This window comes from Dromaius novaehollandiae, chromosome 3, assembly GCF_036370855.1.
Source record: "Dromaius novaehollandiae isolate bDroNov1 chromosome 3, bDroNov1.hap1, whole genome shotgun sequence".
Classification (NCBI taxonomy): Eukaryota; Metazoa; Chordata; class Aves; order Casuariiformes; family Dromaiidae; genus Dromaius; species Dromaius novaehollandiae.
In genome coordinates this window covers 89,279,191-89,304,076 of record NC_088100.1, presented here as the reverse complement: position 1 = coordinate 89,304,076, position 24,886 = coordinate 89,279,191, and the positions used below count along the sequence as shown (strand labels likewise).

Here is a 24,886-nt window from a genome sequence, read left to right as displayed (position 1 = left end):
ACTGTGAACTGAGATCTAGGAAGAAAAGTACATCGTATGAACTATTTTGGTCTGGATGCAGAGAACCATCCAAGCAAGGAGGTTTGTTTGTATTTTCTTCTGTGGGCTTTTTTCCTTAGGCAGTTACTTGGCACAGGCCTACAGTTTTATTTCTAGCAATACCAGATTTTAAAGCACTAATCCATAAGCACACCACAAACTGACAAAAGGCAAGACTGTCCTCAGTTAAGCTGTGAGAAGTAGACAAACCCCTTTGCTACAATAGTAAGAATATATTTGATATGTGAATAACTCAATTTTGAAAAGGAGCTAACTTAGCAGGTTCAGTAGTTGTACTGTAATTAGACTAACCACTTCTTGTGGTTAGATGCCTACCATGCAAGTATTGGGGCTCCATGAAATGGTCCCATAAGGTACCATGTAAGCATTTCAGGTAAAAACGTAATTCTCGCAAACTCAAAGCCACAGGACCCGAGTCATACAAGAGAACGGGGGATCTCCACAGGGCATTGCCTCTAGACTTAGTACAGTTTGGTGGAAGCTTCATTTCTGCTATCAAATCAGTTGCCAGTCAATAGATATTCAATCCTTTTTTCAAGTCTCAGTGTACGAACAATGCTATCCACATGGCTACTACCCTCTGTTGTGCTAACCAGTCTCATTATCTTTGCTTTCTGAAAGAAATTTCAAAAGATACTTTTCTATTTGGAAAAACATTAAGATTTTAATGGTCTTCCTAAGAACCTGGTCATTCAAATACAAAGTTTATGTTACAAACTTTTACTTCATATGGCAAAATGCACCTGCTTACATTATGATTAGGTGAAATAAGGACTGACTAGAAAGTCCCATTAGCTACGTCCCTTTATTAAGGTTACAATTTGTTTGACTGCTGGTGTGTCACTTCTTCATTTTCCCAGGTACGATAGCAAAGAGATCTAAGAAGAGGTTAGATACTTCTGAAATCTGTTGCTGCCAACTGCCGACCACACTTTAAAGCTTCTTGTTAGGCTGTATCAATTTAGTCTCCACATAACGACAGTGATTTTGTTTAGAGAAGCCCCCATTTGCACATTGTTGTGCATGGTCTATACTGGTAAAGAAATATCTAGTATGAGTGACTGTACAATATATAAAGTACTATTTTAGTTTTGTTATTATTTAAAGCCAGATTCAGAATTTAGTGGATTTTCAGCCTTTAATTAATTACTGTAAATGGTAGACTAAAAGCAAGCGATATAAAGGATCTAAAATAGGGAACTACATAAGGCAACTCTTTGTCTCAATATGGGGTCAAACAAAACCTCCTAACTGTAAAATACACAGACAAGTATTTACCTTTCCCCATTTTCAATAAATTACTATTACACCTCAACTGCAGAATGTTAACGGACTTTTGCCCTACCGTATGATTTTTATATCTATGCTATTTCAAAATAATCTTTGCTTCTCCCTTCCACTCTAATTTGTGGTAGTTTTGTAAATACTTGCTTCAAGACAGGTTTTCTCACAGTCAGATGGATTTATATTGGCCTTTGTGATCCATGTTTCTATTAGCTTGATTTTGTTTTTCACTGTCACATGACACCTTTTATGTAAGGATTCTGTGTTATTATTCATGTGGCTGCCAGTGCATTTTCTAGGTATTTCTTTCACAGCTATTGTATGAAAACATAGTAATTCTATGAAATAGCCATAGTCTAAGCAATGCAACTTCAAAGGCTTCAGGAAGACAAGAAAGAAATAAATGTTATGGCCAGATGGAAAGTTCAGTCTACTTGTCAAGACATTAATGGAATCTTACTTTAGTACTAAAACAAAATCAGTGAAAGCAAGTTAAGAGTGGTGATTTCTCAGAGGTGCTGCACGCTCTCAGTTCCTGGTGTCTTCCAGGGAAGCTGTAGGTGCTCAATACTTGTAAAAAGCAAGCCCTAAGGTAATGATAGGTGATAAAATTGACTGAGAAAACAAAGTATAAATGTATAATGCAACATACCACAAGCTCCTGTGCTGTCCTTAGCTCATCCCGCTGCACCTAGCAATTTCAGGTATTGCAGAACATCACCAGATGCTGCATATTACAAATTTTAATCAGTGTCAAGATGAAGCCTTCTCCTTCCCTTCTCCCTGACTTGAACCCTCTGCCCCCCACACAACTCAGGCCTCTTGCTAAGAACGACTGGAAAAGACTCTGACCAGCCCCAGCCAAGATTACTCCTTATACGAACAGAAAGAGCGCTATGGAAAGACTCAGGGTGCTTATTTCCACTCTTGAAATATTCAGCTGTGCCATCACAGTATTGCCGGTCTAGAAGTAGGATAGCAAAACTAGAAATGAAACTACATTCCCTGTAAAGCAACATTGTCAATCACTGGGCCAATACAAGCATAATTTTTCTAACAGTACAAATATGCTGCCTGCATACCCCATCCTCTAAAACACAGATGGCACAAACACAGCAATTTAAAAATAGTTGCTATAGGATTAATTTAGGATTTTCCTACGTGAAACAGTTCTCTCCTGTAGCTTAAAATCCTGAACTTCCAGAGGACTCAAAAGAAACCTAATTCTGAGGGACGGTATTTAGATTGCTCTTTTGTTATACATCCATATGGGCTTAACACAGACTGTCAACAAAATACTGTTTTTCGAAACCAACCTCTAAGTGACATAAACTAATGGATTTAGTGCAAAAGATTGGTTATATGTATGAACAAATATGTGGGGTTCCACATGTACATTTTGTCAGGAACTTGTGTATAGCTACTCTTGGATCCAAAAAAAAGTGAAGCAAAACTAGGTTCATGTACATGGCCCTCAAACCATGGGATGCTTCCTGACGTCTCATAGAAAGACAAGGTGTTTTAGGGGTGGATCATGGTGCCTGATCTTGGAACTGAGACAGGAAGCTGTTTAGGTGGGGAGAAAAACCAAAATACTCTTTCCCGCTCTGGAGATTTTGCCAAAGACGTAATGGCATCAGCATGGATCTCCAGTATTTAGTTCTCTCCTTGGCTGCAATCCCTGAGCGATCGTGGGTTCTCAGTCTCTGTGCATTAGCTTCCCATCTTTAGAGAAGCAGTATTACTTTATCTCCAAGGGATATTGTATTGTTAAATGCCTTAAAAATAAAGATGCACTAAGAAGATACTTTTGGTACAAGTCCTTTGTTATCTGAGGGAATGGGTAGGGCAAAACAAATTTTATTCCATAAGCAGAAATGAACTACATGTTAAATCATTTGCATTGTGCAGCTCTCTCACATAAAGTTGTAAGTTACTAGGAATTCTCAGCTCTTCTCCTAAAAGTCTCTATGAAAAAATTGTATATATATAGCAGTTCATACTAATATGCAAAATCTATCTCATTTTTAGAGGCACAGAGCACTACTGGGCAAGAGGGAAGGCAAACAGGAACTTTTTTCTGAAATAGCTTAGAACAAGTAAATAAGTAGGTTTGTTTTCATATTAAAAAAGTGCTATATGAAGAAACATTTAACGTATTTTAAAGCATATTTTAAAGGAGGCAATACCCTAAAAAATATAACTGAGAGAAAGTGAAATAAATATGACAGGTTTTACAGGATTCATAGTACTTACCTCAGCAATCTCTATCCTTCTTGCAAGTTCATCAAGAGAGGAAAAGCTGTCATCTAACGATAAAGCCTCCAGTGAACTGCAAGATGCTCGTTCAGGTGAAATATCTGGAACAGTGTCAAAGTCCTCTTGGTTTGCTAAGTCTGCAAATGATTCTTCAGAGTCTATTATATTACCGTTTAAAAATCTGAGAAAGAAATCTTCTTGTTCTTCATTATTTACCTTCTCCTCCTCCTGTCCTGCTGTTTTCTGTATTTCCTTGCATGCTTGTGAATGGGCAGTACTCTCATGCTCAGACATATTATTACTTCCAGAGCACACATTTGATGCAGTTCTGTCCTGTGGAGATTTTCCATCATCATCATTATCAGGCTGTTTCTGTTGCTGGTTTAAATCACTATTTCCTAGCTGGCCACTAGCAGCCTCTGAAGAGCCAGCAACATGTTTTGATCTGAGTGGATTTCTATCAGCATGTACATCTTCATCAGTAGAAACCAAATCAGTAGGCATATAATCAGCACCTGTTAAAACTAAACTATCTACCATCGGCTCAACACAGAGTTTCACTCCAGGCTCCCCGGCTGTGTCTTCTGTTTTTCCCACATCCTTAGAGAGCTGTCTTTCTCTCAGCTGCAAACTGTTATCTTTACTGGCATCCCCAGATGATAAACAGCCCGAAGGAGGCCTGCCCACTGTCCCTGTGGACTGGGTGTGTGGCTCCACTGTCGATTCAGCACTGCAGTGCTGCTCCTCCATGTGGTCCTTTCCTGCAGCTACCTGACGACTCGCTGCCTCTGTCGGTCTCTCTCTTCTGCTTTTACCTGGAGAGGTAGCACTCAGCTCTTTATCTTCTTTCTTTGGTCCAATGCCAGGAAAAGTTTCAGCACCTGAATGCAACAGGAAAACAGTACCAGTGTTTTTAAAAGACTGAAAGCATCGGCAGGCCGGAAAAGGAGTATACTGTGATCTGATAACCTAATGTTTTAAAATGCACTCCCATACAGGGTATATATATTACGCTCCTGTCACAATAAAGTTTTGTTAGCACTAAGTAGTTTGAAAAGATGCTTCCTGACTCAGCACAGTATTTATGTGTTTACAATGTATACAATGTATTTACATATGTTCCGACAAGCTAAACACATGCTTTAGTGCCCTCCTGAAAAGGAACAGTTACTCCCATGCTTCAAGGAAAACATGTATTTCAGTGTTTTCTTGAACACGTATGTTCTTTCTAAAGCATATTTTGTGCAAGTGCATCTCATGGCGGCCTGGAGGACAGATGAATGCACTTAATAATTACAGAAAACTGTACCTTGATGCTAATGTATCTATCACACAGGGAAATATCTGCATCTGCTTTAAAGAAGCTGAAATCACACCAATTTAATAGATTTTGAATTCAGGTCTTTTAAGTGGGTAACTAGCTCCTTCAGCTAATGTTAAAAAAAAAATGTGTTACAACAATTTTACATAACAGATTGCATAATAAGATACTGGTTTTTGGATGTGTAAGTTAGCTTACATATTAAAAAATGCAATTGAATTCAGCTTATTTTTGTATTCACATTTACAATACACATGGAAAGCATTTTTTCTTAACTAACCTATCAATATTTCAGAGAGAAATGAGGGGAATTCTACATAGTTTATGAATTGACTTAGTACTGATGGGTTCTGCTTACGAAGTAGTAGATGGTTAGTCTAAGTTGTCAGTAAAATTAATGGCCATTAGGAGAAGCTCAAAGTCAAACCTACCTCTTTAGACTTATGAAGAGAGAAAGGGAGTATTTAGAATCAGAATACCAAAACAAGCCATCTATGACAGAAACTGTTTTTTACTCCATATTTTATTAAGAACTAAGTTAAGGATTTGTTACAGTAGGACTACAGTTATAGTAATAGTAATAACCCAACACAACAAATTCATACCTCTAGAAAATAAGCATTTGCATTTTTGTGTCACAGCCGAAAGCAGAAAGGTCTTATGAATAGATTAATGAAGAGATCTAACAATGCTGCTATTAAATGTATATGTCTCAGAAGAATGACTGAATACCTTTATGCCAATCTTACACTTTCTCACCTGTTAAAACATCACTTTAAATCTGAGCAATTTCTTTCACTTGGTATATGAAGCAGGGTCACATTCTTTTGTCTTTTAAGAAATTTTTGCATTAATTCATTGTATTAAACAATTTTATCAAATTCTCAATTATCCCATTTTAAAAGATAAAGAAATGCAAGCTAGTGTAGAAAACAGGCTTAGAAATGGAAAGAGAGACTATACGGTCATTTCAAAATGCAGGGAAAAAAAAAATAACCAGAGCATTAACAGATGGAACGGGTACCAGGAACCTAACTTATGTAAAATGATGAATGAAGAAATGGGTATGAGACAGGGACTTTTTGAAAATTAGATACAGATGACTAGATAGCTCAAGGGATTTGTAATGGGATACTGAGCCCTTCACGTATAGGTCATGGGTTCAGATACAAGCTGGACTGTTGGTACAAGATTCTGTTACCATCTGTCATTTTTTCCCAGAGGATACATCCACATTACAACAGGCACCTTTGTTGGCAGCTTCAATAGCAACATCAAAGATTAAATGGAGATAGAAATTAAATCAAATTCTTTACTATGAAAGATGGCTCTTGAGGTCAAGGTTCTATTCCTAAGGAAGTAATAAATGATCCTAGTATTGTTATCCATTTACAGAGGTACAGGAAGTGAGATGTAAAGATCATTTTTACTTTCCATGTCAAATTTTAGGCAGCTTTCAATATTTTCTTTGTACTTACTTCAAAACACCTGCTTTGGGCAATCACAAATAGTTGAACACTTAAATAAAAAAGATGCTTTTTCCTACTAAATTAAGTGAAGATGTACTCATCAAGACAGCAATAATTTTTATCTGTCACAGATGTAACAAAGTGCCTATTAAAATTTTTCTTGTAGCAAAAGCAGTTAAGATAATTAAAGAAATGCTTTTTCCCAAACAGAGTTACCATAAAATTGTCACTTGCTCTGTTCATCACAGAAACCTGTAGCTTCCACTTGTTCATTCTGTTAATCCAAGACAGTCTAGCAGAGAGCGCAATGACCTATAGCATTGTGCCAGTAGAGAATTCATACTCCTCAATTCTCACCCCTCTTCCCATTTAAAAACAATTCCCATATGACCTAAAAGAAAACAAGGAATAAGTAAGTTCTCCCCACCTTGGAAATGGAGTTAGAAGTAAACACTGGAAAGTTTTGCCAAGTGCTTTATTAAATTCATCATTTCATTAGAAAAAGCTACACAAAACACAGGAATTTGATTATCTTTAGTTAACACTAAGGCTATTAAGACTTTCAGTCAGAAGCTGAAGAAATGTTTGCATATAGTATGTATGAATTCTCATCTTTTAATACATGCACACAACTTCAAGGGCCCAGTTCTCTCCGTTGGTAGAATCTAGGAGAAAACCTGCCAGAGAGGAAATACAGTAGGACAGAGCTTTCACAACCCTCACTCAGAAGGGCAGAAAACTAGTTCAGTGACTCTCCCACCAATCTTAACTGGCCAATCTTTCAGGGAGGCCTTGGTGGAATTGAAAGCTGTTTCCTGGCCGCAGTATCCCCAGGAGAGAGGAATGGTGATTTCTTTTTCGCATGAACTGCTTACAGAGGCACCAACTGCATTCTCCTATGCCTGCAACAGGCAAATGCAGCTATTTTTGTTTTAGACTAGTAAAGAACTGTAATTTTACTTGAAAGATGCTATCAGAGTGCAGTACTCCTGTCTCTGCTATACAGTACATATACCTACATATAAGCTAATACTTCTTCCTATTGCTAACAGCTACATAAAATCTTACTTTGGTCATACAAATCCACATGAAGGACAGTCTTCAAACCACTTGAAAATTTTCATTTCCTGTCTTACTGTAAGTCATACTTTTACCATCAGCAGCTGAGTTAAGTAATTCTCCCTGCAGATTGGCAGACATCTTTCCAAGAGAAGAAACAAGTGTTTACATAGTTACTTCTCATTTTTCACAATGTGAGGAAAAAAAACCCCAAAAGATAAACATAGTAAGTTTACATGGCACAATGAAAAGGCTCATATGAACGAACACCTGGGTTAATGCTGAGAAAGTCAGTTTAAATATTAGCATAGGATTCTGCTGGGGTTAACAAACTCAGGCAAAATAGTGAACCAGCCCAAAACAGTCACATTGCTTCTAGTCCTGAGCTGAATCACTCAGCCACAGCTTGGATACTTTTTGCACAGCACCAACTGATATATACATAACCAGAGTTACAGACTTGTTTTAAACTCATTCAGAGTTATGTTTCTCAAGAATGTACTAATGTCATTTGAAGCATCTTTTGCCCATCTTAAGCATTTAATCTTCATCTGGGCTTCAAATATTCATATCTTTGTATTGAAAAAGTATGTAATTAGCATTGCATAAAAATTCTCAGTGGAACAGCTTTCCATTGGAAGATATAGCTTTATTAATTTTCAAACATTTCAGAGGAACCCAATGAGTCTGATGGCATTTTGACAAGATTTACATTATGGAAAAGGTTGGTTGGTGTAAATCTTTACATCATGATTTATTCTCACCGTAGTTTTAATATGTCTAGATGTTGTACTAGTTTTGTACCATCAATACAAAATCCTCTTTAACTGAGAACTTCCAAATGTTCAGAATTTCTGCTCTCCCGAAAGTTTTTGGTCCCATTTCGAATAAAAACAATAAAAAATTTTAAGTGCCAGAATTCTTTTCATGGGACTTTTTCAACCATCTAAAACTAATAAACATAAGGTTCTTCTGATCTGCTTTCTGAGTTTTAGAGCATGCTTGTTTTACTTTTAGTTCTAATGTTTTACTTTTAGTTAGTTGTTTTTACAAGAACAGCAGAGGCATCGTACGGGCCATGGTAAAAGAGGATGAAGATGTGGAGAATGCGCATGTGTAGGGAACTGTGATTCCCTTTCTTCATTAATTCCTGATTCTCCTGAACATTCTGGCCGACAGACAGTTACTGGATAATTTAGGTTGAAAGGGACCCCTGGAGGTAACCTAGGCGAACCCTCATCTTGCGAGAAATTCTAGATGCTTTGGGCAAAAGGTGCTCAGCTTAGGCAATATTTAGCAACTGAGACATGGCTAAAGAAAGAAAATTTTTGCTCAAAGAGAGGAAAAATAAACCACAGCCAAGTAGTCTACCACTTCTCTTTCCTTCCTTCTCTTTCCTGCATTTTAACAATTCATTAATTTACAAACATTTCATAAGAACCCAATGATTCAAACAATCATTACTCAAACAAACAGCTGCCGTAGCAAAGCAGAAGAAGAATGAAAATGACATGAAACGTAAAAAAATTTTCAATGAAAAAAACTAACTGATGTTTTCCTCTCTAAGACCCCCCAAAAAGCTTCCTAATTTTCTCTGCTGTTACAGAAAAATGCGACTACATCACATGTAATTAAAAGAAACTTCTTAATACTGTTAGTGATATTCAGTGGCCACAACTCAAAGTATTTATCATGGGATTGTTAACCATAGACTTTATACATATGAATTATATGTCTTGTACCTAGCTTAACACAATTTTTTTATCCTCATACTCATTTAAAAGTAACTTTTCTCATGGAAGGTAGAATTATTTTAATTACATTTCTGAAGATCAATGACTAACTAAAATTGTTGTAATTGAAAATTAAAATTTGCAAAAAGGGATGAATCTGTGGGAATCCAACATAAATGCTGTAGCTTCAAATGGAATAGGTACACAGTATTTACAGGAATATACACTTACAGTATAATCTTAAGTACATACATACATACACACACACACACACACGTACCTGATTTAAAAGCTGCAGCTTCTCTTTCCTTTAAATTTTCTGATCCCATTAACTGAAGGAAACAACTGCTTTCCCAGGTATTTTCTGCAGCTACTAGCTGTAAAATACAATAGTATATCCTATAATTTCTGAACTTAGATAGGAATACTGCAATTGAGATATCCAAGCTTCAAAAACTTTCCATACTACACTGGAAAAAATATATCTATTAAAAATATATTTATATATTTATGAACAATCTTTGGCAAAGCAGTGTTCACACAAACAGCTTCTTACCTTATGTTTTGATGCAAGTGGCCTGCAACAATAAAGAAAATAAAAAATAAATTAAACCACTCAGTAACAACAATTTTCATAACAAATGTCAGCAAAACAATGATTCAGATCATATTAGTCTTTTCTTTGCTCTAATATTAGCACAGAACATTTCTAACACTGAAACACGATCAGCATGCTAGCATAGTTTCAAGCACAAATCTGTACCATATGTGAATATCATCAGAAGACCAATTAGCACAAATATTGTTCCACCTAATGAAGGAAGCACTTAAAATGAAGTTACTGCAACACACCCAGTGATCTGAATTCCTGTAAAAGCTTATGCTAAAAGGAGCACTACCAACTTTAAAAATCATGTAAGAGCACAGCATCTACTAGTAGTAAAAATACTAATTACTATGACAGAGATTTAGGGAGGAAAGAAATACTTATTTCCCTTCCCAGGGACTATTTATGTTGGGACACATTTTCTGCACATTGAAAGATTTAGCAGTTCCCGTTGATTCCACTAGGATTCACAGGTGAATCATCACCACTAATAGTCAGTGTGGACTTTGCAAACTGTGTAGAGATTCATGCACAATCTGTTTTATCATGCACAGTCTGTCTTGCAGCCTTTCATACAGCAATGAAGAGAAAATTCTGAGCATTTTGCATAAAGCTACTGAAAAACATTACAAAAGAAAGTAAGGAGACACAAGAGGGAAAAGATGTTCGCACTCTCTAACATAAACTCTTAAAACTTGCATTGACTTTTAAATTTTGCACTTTAAATGAGAAACACCCAAAACTTTCTTTAAAGTAAAGGTTTCTAGTATGCAGCTCCAGACCTTGAGTATTACAAAAAGTTACATTACTTTCAATCACAAGAGCAAAACGCTCACATTCGCCAAGACCCTCGTTATTTATTTAAAATGAAAGTATTGCCTTAATTGCGAAGTAAATTGAGTTTAAAGCTTAGAAAAAATATTAAACAATAAAAATAAATAGGTTTTTGGCTAAATCTAGAGTTTTGGAAGAGCCATAATAAATATAGAGAATTAGTCATGGTAAACAAACACAACCCTTAATTTTGATCAAATTGCAGGGTTCCTCAGAAAGAAGAATGATACTACGTAACTGAATTTTTCTATTTAAATGTGAGGTTGCATGGAAGAATTAGAAGGCAAAAGCAGAGTTACTCTCAACAAGCTGACAATTGAGCGCCTAGGGAGGTGCTGCTAGTTGCAAGCATATAAATCATAATGGAGTTGAATCTTAATCTGTGAGCTTGCAAGGTCGTGCATAATGAAATGTGAGTTAAGGAACCCTGCAGGCACTCCGTGGGTTCTAACGCTAGCAGGCTGGAACTGCAAATGTGCAGCTACAGTGCTAGAGCTGCCTCTATCCCTCCTGTGGAATTTCAGGCTCACACTCCTCAGCGGTTTCCTCCCAAACACCTTCAGGCTACAAGTAAACAATCTGTCCTGACAGCGAACCTGGATGTTTTTCAGCTTCTGTACAGTCACCCAGGGAAAATGTGTTGAAGTCAAATTATACTCTGAAGAACAGGAGCATTTTGGCATTTACTGCACCCAGACTGACTAAGCCAATGCAAATGTATTTGAAAAAGTTCTCTCTCCTCACCTGATTGGCATCTCCCTGTCACAGGTCAGTCTTTTCACAGCCTTTGAACATGGTTAGATTCCTCATTATTGTTGGCTGATCATTTTTCAGGAGCAGATAGTATTATTTTTTTCATCTGTTCCTTACACTCCAATGTTCACTAGATAGGGCATTCACCCGTGACATAACAGATCTTGACTCAGATCACTTCTCTTTCCTGACAGGTACAAGCCCGTACCTGTCACTATCCTGAGGAGCACCCTCGGCACTATCTGTAAGTTTGCTATATCGTGATGTACTGGCAGGAGGCTGCTGAATCAGACAAAGCAGGTATGCACTAAGATTTCTTAACTTTCAGAAGACTGCTGCACTAGTGAACTACAGAATCACTGCTTCATAATGTTGAACCAGCCTACATAAACTCAACAAAAGACCACAAGAATAACCACCCCACAGTACTTAAAGTGTAACGGTTAGGGAATTGTCCTAAAATATGGGAGATGTGGGAATAATATCCTATAGGGTAGATTGGAATGCTGCGGTCTGAGATGCTGGGCAACTGTATTTTAAAACAATAATTAAAACAATAGACACAAGCACCATCATCAGTTTTGTGGTCTATCTGTTCTTAAATTAACAGTACTTAGTTTTTGCTTTGGCTGAAAATACCCTCAAACTAACTCCATTTTTGGCAAAATAATTTGCTGAAAACAATTAGTTCAGCTCTAGGCCCTATAAATTCCTCAAACCATATTAATTCACTGTGAAAACTGATGGTAACTGAAACATTGTTATTATATATCAAAATGAGCAGCTGCTTTATAACTAAATTGACTGAAGTCAATGGGACGCAACTTTTATTTTGGGATCAACTATTTTAAAACACCTATACTAGTAAGCAGGCAACAGCTGTGCTAACAGATTAGTACCAGTAAAGTAATAATATTTTCTTATACTTACTGTTGATGCGAAGAACAAACTTTAGTAAGCTTTTCCAGCTCCTCATTGTTCAGTTCTTTAGCTGAATTCCTCACTGCTGTAACTGGACTAGAAACTGTTGCTTTCCATTTCCTTTCTAAATTTAATCAAAAAACATTTTTACTCAAAGTGCTTTAAAATTAATATTTACTTAACATAAAACTTTTCCATTAAAATGAGAAATGGAAAAATATCAACACCTCTTCCGTGCATGCTCCATAGTCTTGTATCAGACTATGATAAAAGTATCATATTTTGTTACAGTACAGCTTATTTTCATCACACCAGATTCACCACCCCTAAAATAAAAAATAAGTACAAAATAACTGTGGATCAGTCAAAGTCTCAATTAATTAGCATAAAGAATGATCAACTATTTGCACCTTTTTTATGAAACCCAAAGAAAGGAATCCAAAGAAGAAATACTTTTCTCACAAGCTCAGAGAAATTCTGATATAAATGCTACTTTTGCTTTGTAACAGTCTTAAGCTGGCAAAACGTCTGCTCTATTAGGCAGAAATACAGAACAAGTTAACTCTTCCTTCCACCATACTAGTCTAGCCTGTACTCACCCCACTGCTCCTGTATAGAAGAAAGATTTGCAAGCAGCTGCTCATGATACAGCCGTTCAAGCTGAATGAATTTCATTGCCTTCTCATCTGAATGAAAGGTTAAAGAAAAATGCACGCATATAGGGACATATTATGATTTACTTATATTTGACATCACGTTTGAAAGGACAATCATTATGTAACTGAACCAAAATAAATAGGAAAAATCTTATGGCTAGCATCCAGATTTCTGTGCAGGCAAAAAAACAATAGCAGATATGAACACAGCAAATCAGAAATAATAGAAGTTGAAAAAACTTCCAGAAATGCAGAACCTACTCTCTTCTGCAGTTACTTCTTCCCACATACCTTGAGCCTAAAAACAGTATATTTTTCCAGAAAAGAAATCAGCAAAATGTTACTATGCAAATAAGGATTTTTTTTCTGAAAATGAAATCTCTGAGAAATGAAAAGCAAAACGATTATATAAATACAAGGATATATCTATCAAGAAATACAATTATATGTCAATAATGGTAACTAATTGAAAATATGGCTCCTTTTTACTGACCAATTAGAGATAACATTAAAAACAATTTCCCCTCTCAAACTTTCAGAAGACACCTTTTCAACTGTTGTATCTAAAACTGTTTGACAGCTGAGTTCACACTTTGTCTTTTTGTCTTTTTTACGAAGATTATGCTTGCTCCTTCTTTATATTAACAACTCTTTCTACTCTACTATCAATGTATTCATAAAAGTGTCCTGATAGTTATCTATTTTGTAATAGTTTGGGATAATTCTAGTTCCACCAAAATTAAGTTGTTAGTTGTTCTATTTCAAGCCTTGTTTTGCCAGCCATTTCAAATTTAATTCTGCAGTACAGTGGGGATAAAGCTACAATGAATGAGGTTCTTAGTAATGTAGAAAAAATATTTTCCATTATTCATACTAATTAACATACGGGAGTAATTGCTACAAAAACATAAGTAGTATTTGTTGTTCTTGTTAGCCTCATGCAACACATATATAGCACAGCTTATAAACAGTGATATGAACGGAAAGAACATTTCTTCTGCCTTTAGGAAATCTGTTATTAGAAACAGAGTTACAGATCACAGATATAGCCTTAGAGGATCACAGTAATAATCCCCAAATTATTGTTAGTATGAATTTCTATAGTGGATGAATTAAAATGCTTGTCATGGATAATTAATACAATGCAAAATGATCACATAAGTTCTATTTTAACCTCAGGAAACTGATGGTTGCAAGCACACAGGAGATATCCTTCATATATATGCATTATATAGTAGTGCTGAATTCCACGCATCAGGTGTATATTACATCAAGAAATAATTCCTCTGATCAGCTTTAAATATAGTTCCCTTCAATTAAAGCCACTTCGATGAAAGAGAAGCTGTCTTTCTATCATATTGCTGAATGCAATTTAAATCTACTGTATTTCCCCATGTAGAGCCATAATCTACTACAAAATTTTTCCATTCCTCTTATTTATATTATAGTCTTTTTATTTTCTGATGGATGTTTTTTAATTGGGATGACCAAAACAGAAGTACAGTCTTTTAAGACAGTGATAGATATTTTATTTTATATATTGCTTTTATAATAATGTCACAGTTATTTCTCTTTGTTTTTGTAATATAATTTGGCTGGATTTCAATTTTTGGAAGGATACCTTTCAGGGTTTCTTATGCTACATACCTTAGTGAACCACATATACCTTAAGGACTACCACTCTTGCTTCTTTTTATAGACTAATCAGTTTCCTTTAAAAGCGAACAGAGCAAAACCTGCTTCCACCTTTTCTAAAAATATAATTACACTTTAAGGCTTAATATGATCATTCTCTTCCAGAAATACTGAAATATATCAGAGTAATTATTAGCAGTTCAACTACTGTTAATTTTTTAACCAAATTTGTTTGCATTATCTCGGAACAAATCAAAAAACCCTCTTATCTGTGCCATTGAACTAACTGTTCCCAGAAGCGACTACTCCTAGTTTCCTGTGACAGTTCCTCAAACTACCTTGAAGTGACATTTGACTAATAAGCAATTGACAAAGAATATGTTGCTGTTGTTCAGTGATTACTGTTCTCCCTTAGCTCAGAGTATTTGGTATTTTTATTCTAATCTAGACACTAACAGTACATATTTGAATCCACAGTTGTTATAATGGTGTTCTTACTATAATAGTGTCCTGTTTTATATAATAGAAAACATACCGTATCTAGACTGGATGTATTCCTGGTTACTAATTGTTAGAACAGAATTTTTCCTATGAAGCATGTTCTTTGAAAATATTTTCCTACTTCCTTGTTTGTGCACAACTACTAATGATTATATCAGCATAGCTTTTGAAAGTGCGCTTATTATTTAACTCATATTCCAGCAGTCTATTTAGGACTAGCTAACATACTGTATGTTCACTCATGGATAAATTATGGCTGTAGACTTCTTCCTAATCTGATCCACAGCATGTGAGTCAATGGCAGAGTATTTTCTTTATGTTTTATCATGCCATATTATTTTAATAATGCCTATTAATTTTTACAAGTAAAAGGATACATTCCTCCTCTTGAAAATAGGTCTCAGCTATCTGTAATGGAAAAAAAGAGAAAAATTAGGATTCCCTAATTTTTATAATAGTGATAATAGCAAAATATAAATTTATTTTAAATATCTGTTTTGCAGATTCATATTTAGTTTAGATAAAAATCAAATGTTCAGACTATATGCATGTATCCTTACCCTAGGAAAGTTGTTCAAAAGAAAATCAGACAACGTACAAACAGTAAGTCCGTTCACGCAAATGGATTTGCCCAAACATCAACTGGTTTTTATTTTGTTACAGCAACAATTATTTTAGCAAATTTTTGAGTGATATTGGTTTTAAAATGACCTAGAACAGAAGTATCATGTTTATTGATAATAAGGTCAGTCAAAGAGTTTGTATTCTATTACTGACTACTACTTCCATATGTTTGAAAGAAGTAAGATCATTGCTGAGCTCTCCCGAGCATTACAGTGCAATGTAATAAAAGGGAGCAGCAGGATCTCCTGATGGAGCAGAAAAGAACAATCTTTGGATCAAAGACCCTGAAAATGTTGCCCATGACAAGTTCTGAGCAACTTTCCTGTTTACATCCGAAAATATTTCAAATTCTAAGTATTTGAAATTCATCAGATAAATATAAAAGAAGGACTCAATTTCTTTTTTTCTTAAAGGGGACTCATTTAATTTTTGGGGGTGTAACTTCCTAGCTACACTCCAGTCATATGCCCAAGACAACAATCTTGAAGCCATAAAGGCAGAAGTTTGCTTAAAACTACACAACAGATCTTCACATGGGTTACAGGACTAAGATGTTTCCCAACAGATACTGTGAGACTTACAAAAAGTTGCAACATTTGCAAGTAAGCTGTATTACTCCTAGTCCATCTGCAGAATCTAGACAACACTATTCCAGCAGCCTTCTGCCACTTTCTTTTATCAAGCTGCTCCTCTGTGTTAAAAAAGAATTAAAGACCCTGTATTTCATGCGTCAGTTCACTAAGCCAAACACATTGATATCTAAAGCTCTTCAACAACAGAGCAAATCACAGAATTAAGCCAGAACACAGTTCTTGGATTTACGCTGTAGCTGTTATGAAATGGAATACATCTGAGGTTTTTTCCTCCTTAAACTGACATTTCTATATAACAGAATGATTAAAATTGGATTTGTAAAGAGACAGCTCTGCCAAATAAAAACATCAGGAAAAAAAAAAAAAAAAAACAAAAGACCTAAAAGCCCTGACAATTCTCCAAGATATGTTCTCTTAGATGGATGTTGAATTAATTCAGATATGTCAAAACAAAAAACTACCAGAGAATTTCTACAAGAGATAAGCAAATTTTGCCTGTTGCATTTAGAGGTCAAAGTGTGAAGGAGGTTTAATATGAAAAACAAAAATCATTCCAAAAAAGTTACTGAGGACTGGGAAAACACAACATAAGACTATTTTAAAATAATATTTCACAGGAACATATAAAAAAATATAAGTTAATCTATAGCACTTCTAGCTCAATGAAATGTGTAAGCTAATGCTAAATGCTTCCGTAACAGCTACCATATTAGCCAATGGCTAGGAATTGAACATGGGATCTCTAAACCTAAGCACTTAAGATGCCTAGCTGTGACATCTTAACTTTTCCCTGGTTTGGTAATTTTACAACTTGTACCTTTAACAGATCACTGCAAAAAGGTACAGTTAATATATGCTTACCAAGGGCTAATACAGTAAAAAGCTTTCCATACCGAGACTTTGGGCATGCAAACAGAAAAGAAAATTGTTCTGGTATACCAAGTTATTAATGTATCAAAACTACATATTTTAACTGCAGGCTACTGAAACAAATATACTACCCTCTTCCTAGTGATGCTTTGCTTTCAAACAGCTCTTTTGAAGCCAAAATTGAAAGCATGGAAGCAGCAGAACTTCCAGAAGAAATATCTAGATGCCAGTTAGGAAAACCCTTAATGTATCAATCAAGTAAAGTTATTTGGGTTTTTTTCAGCACTGGCATAAAGGATTATCTCTTGAATTTGAAGGGCAAAGACATCATTGTACTACAGAGAACGTAAGCATCCAAAGATAGAAACACACTCATTTTCTGACTAAGTAGAAACAGAACTTCACTTTGACTCTTGAGTTGGTGGTATGGAGTATTACAGAAAAGATGTAGCTGGTTTCTGGAAACTAAAAGGTATAACACTGTAGAGAAAAGCTAACGTGATAACTGAAATGTCTTACTTCCCATTCCTCCCTTTTATGAATAATCTTTGAGATTTGCAACATTAAGATTTTTTTGTGCTTGTCAGAAAGCTGGGCAAACTTTCCCAGAAAGCTAAGGAATACAGAAGGCTTTGTTTATAAATAGAATAAAACACAAAGAATATAAACCTCAGAAATGAAAACATTTTATCTCACAGAACTTTTTTACAATGTCGTAGACTTTTACAAGCACTAACTGATCAATCTTCAGCAACACTGAACATTGGCAGTCTTCCTATTTGCCGCATATGGTGTAACTAGGGCCATGTTTGCAAAAAGCGTCCAGTAACTGCAGGCAGCTGATACTTTAACATTCAGGTTGAGACATTTCATAGCCGATACTCCAATGACTTCTGTGGGAGCACATAAATATCCAGAGTCTCAAAATCTTTTGGCCATATCAATTTAGGCATTCAAAACTTGAAGGTCTTAACAGTAAATGTGCACTTTTGCAACACTTGCTAAGTTGATTGCTCAAAAAAAGAGAGCAACTTTGTGAAGCAGTCTAGATTACAAGTTAGATATTCCTAACTCTCAATCTTATGATTGACCACAAGATCATTCTGAGTCCAGCACCTCCAAAAGGCAATTGATAAGTGACTTCTAAAGCTTTTTTTTGCATGTTTTGTCTGCTACCCTGAGTAGCCTGCTAAGGATTTCTGGAGCTGCCAAAGCAGCTCTGTATTTATGTCCATATAAAAATATCTTTTACAGTTTGTAACAAATAAATGCTAAACAAATCACATGGATCTCATACAGGACTGGGAAAAAAAGTTACATCAATTTTAATTAAAAGATAACCCTAGGACAGCCCCTAATATCCTAAAGCCTTTAAATATTTAACACAGACTTCTCACTAACAATGCTGAATGCTAATACTCCAGAATATCTGACACAGCTCTTGATTTTACACTGCATTCTCTCACACAGAAAAAAATTAGCATATGATAGAAGAATATTTGCCAGACTTAATACAAAAGTAGGTTACTGGCAGGTTGTATTAGCACCCTGAGATAAGACTGAAGATGACAGGTTAATCCACCGGGAAAGAAAAAAAAGCTCTTATTAGAACTCATTTCACATGAAAACATGAATGTTATCTTTCAGATCCTGTATTTTTTCCCAGATTAAAATGTGTGCTGTGATGCTTGTAAGTTAGCTTTCTTTCAAATATTCCATTAGAAATGGCTTAATATTTTTAGGAAAAAAAAGGTGATGCTTTTTTAACATCTTTGAATCTGGAAACCCAGATTCTATTCTCAGTTCTGTCACAGTTCCTGTATGACCTTGAAAAAAGTTGTTCCCTTTGTGGTTTGGCTTCCTCATCTGTACAGCGGCAGACAGATTTCACCTCTATTTTGGTGATGATATTCCTTAATGTTTGTAAAGAATTTTGAGACTTTTGCATGAACTGCACTGTCTTCCCACACAGACCTTTGTACTGACTCATGAGTGACCACCAAATTATACCTGGTTACAAATATGAATGCCTAACCTTAATGCTAAATTTCAAATAAGTTAAGGAACAGTAAGAAATAACTTCACTCAAACACAAATTTTCAAAAAAAACCCCAATTCTATATCAAATGTAAAGTATCCATAATTTGTTATACTAAAGAGAAGCCTCTCTCTCAAACACCACATCTTATTTATATCACAGAGAACAAGGATGCAGAAAGAGCGTCATCAAAGCACAAAGTTTAAAATGAGAACAGTCATCCAATTTTTCACAATAAAGATAATGCAACTTTCTCAAATCAAATAACCTATATTAGACACCATAGCCAAACAAGAAGTCTTCTGCTCCAATGTTAGTCTGACACCACTGAACTATCTATTAATAGTGCAAGAAGTCCAATCCACATATCCATCTTGCGTCATAATCTCCAGAAAGAAAAACATACTTGCCAATTAGTAAAAAGAGAATGCTTTTCAGATCCTACAGGATTTCCTTCTTCCTTGCAGAGATAGCAACTGTGCTATAAAAAAGTATACACTAAGAAACCTTGCATCTTAACATTCATGTATTCAGTTCAGGCTAGAAAGAAGTATGCAACCGTAAAAATAATTCCAGATTTAAGATGTGATTTAGTCATCAGTTGTCTACAAACCATGTTTAAGCTATTTTGCAGAGCAGGTTTCCTAAGTTTTCCTGCTACACTCTAGAATTTCATCATCTGGGGGAAAATCTAATAGTCAAAATGCTTGCATGGACAAGAAAAGTCTGTTTCAAAATATATTAGATGTCATAAAAAAACTGTCTGTAAGAGTTTCCTTCTACTGCAGAATACGCTTTCAAGGCAATTTTTAGTTTTAACATATATTAGAGAATCTTAGAGGAGATATGTGCCTTGAACATCCTTTATATATCAAAACTGGCTGTCTCTGGACAGAATAATATGGATATTAACATATGTTGAAATAATGCATCTTAATGAAAAAAAGATCTCAAATAAAAACAAAGTTAGTGCAACAACCCAGACACATAGCAAATACCTGATGGAGACACAGAGGCAGTATCTTTGAATCCATCTGCTCAACCTCTTCACGGAGCAAAGAGAAAAGGGAAGGCAATGTCTGTTTTTGTTCTTCCTGATGAGAGTCTTCATTTGCTTCTTCGGCACCTTCAGCACACACAGAATCTGTATCTGTAACAAGAGTATTTTCTTCCTTGATTGCTGTAGTTCCTACTGAAGGAACTCCTTTAAAAGGAACAAGTACTTAAGTTAGGATTCAAAAATACATCAAGTTGCATTTCTAGGAAATTTTCAATACAAAAGCTTTAAATAAAACATATCTCAAATAACATCCCTATAAGTAGATAGAATATTGGTCTTGTCAAAATGAGTTGTAACAGATTTGTCTCAATGTCAGCTCACCTACCTGAGAAAACACATTAAGATCATTGGTTATTTTTGTACACTTCTAACTGGGATCCAACTTTGACTAAACTAAAGTGTTCTACAGAATTGTAAGAGATCAGGCTGACCTAAAATAGAGAGTTGTGGCTGATATTACATTTTAATCAGCTAAAAGCAGTACTTGAAATTCAGGTCTGAGTGGACAGAATTCCACATAAAATCCTGTGATTTTTGATGCAACAGACAGAGACAGAAAGCAGGGTTGTTCGCAGTGCAGTTTGGCTCATAAAAGGGCATAAAAAAGAAAAGAACAGTGGGCTCCAGAAAGGCAGGGAGCAGTTTGTGTGATCAGCAGATGTTATTCTAGTGGTGGCCACGTACTCTAGGGGACTGCTTGGGAGTCTGCTGGGGCAAACTGGCCTGAGGATTTACCAAGTAGCTGCCTCAGGTATGTGAGGAGAACATGAACAGAGTTTTTGGCTTGTCTCTCGGCCTGCGCCAAGGAGCTGGAGCTTGTACGAGGAAAAGTACCGGTGAAGGAATGGTTCTGCTGGAAAGGACGACTCAGATGATAGCACAGTGTCTCCTCACAGTGAAAAGAGGATCTTAGAGGACAGAAAGAAGCAGATGATGGTAGCAGGAGCTTCTATTACGGAGTGCACAGATAGATGTCCAGGAGGATCATGCGGTAACCCTCGAGCTGAGTGCAAATGGAAACATGCCTAGATATCTGCACAGCTTATTTGGGAGTCCAAAGGAAGAGCCAACAGTGGTGGTACCAATGACACAAGGAAGTGCAAACTCAATTCAGCGTCCAGAGTGTCTTGCTAGGCAGAAAACTGAGGCGTGCACAATACATTCCCTACCAATCCACTATTGCCAGTCTACCCATGTTATAGAAGTGCAAAAGTGGGATATGCAGGTGGAGGACTGGCAATGTATGTCAAGGATAATATAAAGCGTAACAGCACAAAAATATTACAGGAAAAACTTTACGGGTGTGAATGCTACACTTTATGGTTAGAAATACAGTATTGCTAGCATATTGCTGATCATGTGATAGTCATCAGGAAACATTAAGTGAGATTAAGGAAGATATAAAAGTAAAGCATGCAGTGGTAGTGGGAGAATTCAACTACTCACATATACATTGGAGGAGTGCCTCATGAGAATGAGGGAAAATAAAGTTTTTGAAAACAATAAATGATGGCTTCCTAGAACACAGTCTCAGGACTCACCAGAATGATGCCATTCTGGATTTGGTCATGGATAGCACAGAACCTAGGACCTAGCAGGACCACAACCCATATAATTTTAACTGCGAAACTGCTGGCCAAGTGTGCAACCCAGTATTACAAAGGGCCACCTGAGGACTGGTGGATCACTAGTGCAGCCCATCTACAAAAAGTGGCTCTAGAAGAAATCTCAGGGACTACAGACTTGGAAGTCTGCCTTCCATTTCTGTTAAGTCACTGGAGTCTGTAATAGGTAAAATCACAGAGCACATGAAATGACATTGATCTTTTGGGAAAGTCAGCACAGCTGCTGTGTAGGGAAAGCCTGCCTCACTAACCTGCTGGGTGGTCAATAAACATGTGGATAACAGGATCCAGTGGGTGCATGCATTTCCAGGAAAGCCTTTGAAAACATTCCTCACCGAAAGCTATTAAAGAAACTAAGTTGCCAAAGGACTGAAGGAAAGGTTCTTAAAACACTGGAAGGTGGGGCTTAATGAGCACTTTTCAGGATGGAGAAAAGTCAGTGGTGGGATTCTCCAGGGATTGATGGGGATGATTTCTATTTGGCATCTTCACCTCCTTCTCCAAGTCACTGCTGATCAGTGAAGTCTCAAACTCTGCAAATGACACTAAGCTCTCTGAGGTACCCAAATGCTGTGTAAATAGTGAGGAACTCCAGAAGGATCTCAAAAACCTGAGTGAACAAAAAGGTGGCAGATGAGTTTCAATGTAGGTAAATGTAAAACATCTAAGCAAATTACCTAAACTATGCCTGTACAGTGCCAGTTTTGAACTCAGGAAAGATCTTGGAGGCAGCTCTGTGAAATCATCAGCCTATGAGCAGCAGCAGCCAAAAAACTTAGCAAAATATGAGGCATCACCAGTAAAAGTATTGAGAGCAAGATAGAAAAAATTATTTTGCTGCCTTGGAATGCTCACATTTTGAGTACTGTGCAAAGTTCTAGTCTCTGTATCTCAAGACAGGCATAAAGGATTAGAGCAAGTACAGAGAAGGCAACTAAAATGATTAAAAGGACAAAGTTATGAGTTATGCTTCATGAGGAGAAACTGTTAAGTCTGGACTCTTCTGTTTGCAGAAGAGAAGGTCAAGTGGGGATATGATTGAGACTTGTATGATTAACAAGGGCAGGATAAGCTGAACGGACTGTTCACCAAATCTGACATTACTTGATTAAACTAGTAGAAAATCACTTAAAACAGGAGAATTAAAAAGCAAAACACTTCCTACAGCAATACAGCAAATCTAGATGCTGGGGAACTATGAATGGAACGAGCTGCAAAAAGTAGTCAGGCTTGCACACGTTCCCTAAATAGCATCTCCTATTACCACTGTCAGAGACCAAGGACTCTGCTAGATGGACCACTGGTCTGGCCCAGTAGGGCAGTTCTTATTTCTTTAAAACCGTCTCCTGTAGAATCAGTAAAAAGATCAGGAATTGACTACCCCAGAAAAATAAAACTATGCTACAAACTTTATGATGACACTCCTGCTTAGCAGTATGAAGAGATGCAATTTCTCACTGACATAGTTATACTATCAAAAAGATCTGTAAAAGTGCCTTAAAATGTGTTCCTTTAATTGGAATGGTTTTAGTACAAAGCATAGTTTTATTTATACAAAGCTGGGATCATGTTAGAATAGTTTGCCAGTACAGAATACTCTGTATTAATAAAGAGTCAGTGTGTGCCCTGTCTTAAAACTAGTTTATCCCTCAAATTCATGAACACAAATTATTTTTTCACAAAATCCTTTGGAACTTGATACATTTACATAGGGTAGAGTTAAAAAAAAAAAAAAACAGATTTTTTTAAAACCATTTAGAGATCTGTTAAAATATCAATATTATTTCAGAACATGACATGTCAGGCTGGTGCATAACATTCATATTACCAATGAAATACAATATGACATAAAATAACTGGTAATATTAATTTTTTAAATTATTTAGGTCAGTTGGTATTGATAATGGATAAAATCTTTCTATATAAAAACACATCTTGTTTATAATGTAAATAAAGCAGCACACCTTCTCATCTCAAGAGTTTCTGAAATGAGCAAGTTAAATTTCCCAATTTCTTGCAAAATGGATCTCCAATTTGGAGCAAAAAAAAAAAGCTGAGGTTTTCACATTTCCCAAAAAACAAATTCTGAGCTTTGTCTACAGAAAAGAGCAATATCCCCGCTAGATTTAATTAAAATCCCAATCCTGTACATAAAACTGATGCAAGTAAAGCATAAGAAAGGATTAAATATAGACAAATGAAAAAAAGAGTAATGCCAGTAATATAACCTCGGCTCTTTTTAGTCCTGTCAAATATATTTCTGGAATTTCACATTTGCTTAAATTATCTTAAAAATTATTTAGACAACATCTACAAAGCAACCTGCATAGGTGACATAAACTCAAGAACACTGAAATGTGCATAATGAACTTTGTAAACTCAAGTTACGACGAATATGTCTTCTTTCCTGAAATAAGCCCATTTTTTGAAAATCCTGTTAACATTCAAAAGCAGGACACATGGGGGCAGTGTTTTGAGCCAACCTGTTACTGCCTCATTCTGTAACCATCCTATTCTGACTCTGTTTCTACAGCTTAGGCACTTGGCGTATTTCACACACCTTTGTGTTCTTTGTAACTGAAACCCTAGAGTGATGATTCAGGGTTAAGATTTAGGGCTCAAGAAAGGTATTCACTTGTCCACTGAGAACTCCACCACTGCTTTTTGTTTTTATGAACTCTTTATTAAGTAAGCTATCCAGAGCAGGAGTAATAACAATTTCGACGGGTGGCTATTTTTCCAGGTCTTATTGCCAGACAAAAGATGGGTGTAACTTAACATTGCTTTTCCAGTATTAATTTATGTCTCTGCTTTTCCAGTATTTACTCCTGCTTACTGTGGGCCTGAAGCGACAAGAGACATAACTGGAGGCAAGATATTGACTGGGAAGTGTTTTTAAAGATGGAGTCAACGTTGTGTTCAAAAGAACAGCTTTCTGGACAGCACATGATCATGAAACCAGAAAGGAGGGTCCAAGTCTTTTA

General features: G+C 36.1%; 1 protein-coding gene across 5 annotated transcripts in view; it reads right to left on the bottom strand.

Annotated features, from left to right (window-relative positions):
• Nucleotides 1-24,886, bottom strand: part of CNST (consortin, connexin sorting protein) — a 54,299-nt gene that overhangs the window by 12,031 nt on the left and 17,382 nt on the right. For 3 of the 5 annotated variants that reach the window (XM_064509420.1, XM_026102608.2, XM_026102610.2), the window contains exons 3-9: nt 20,216-20,421; nt 15,470-15,500; nt 12,900-12,986; nt 12,310-12,424; nt 9,742-9,763; nt 9,466-9,562; nt 3,601-4,484 (exon numbers count right to left, since the gene is read on the bottom strand). In XM_064509420.1, the coding sequence (XP_064365490.1) occupies nt 3,601-4,484; nt 9,466-9,562; nt 9,742-9,763; nt 12,310-12,424; nt 12,900-12,986; nt 15,470-15,500; nt 20,216-20,421 (1,442 nt within the window). Of the gene's footprint in view, nt 1-2,002; nt 2,072-3,600; nt 4,485-9,465; nt 9,563-9,741; nt 9,764-12,309; nt 12,425-12,899; nt 12,987-15,469; nt 15,501-20,215; nt 20,422-24,886 lie in introns of those variants that run through there. The other 2 variants (XM_026102609.2, XM_026102607.2) reach the window with 2 other exon arrangements.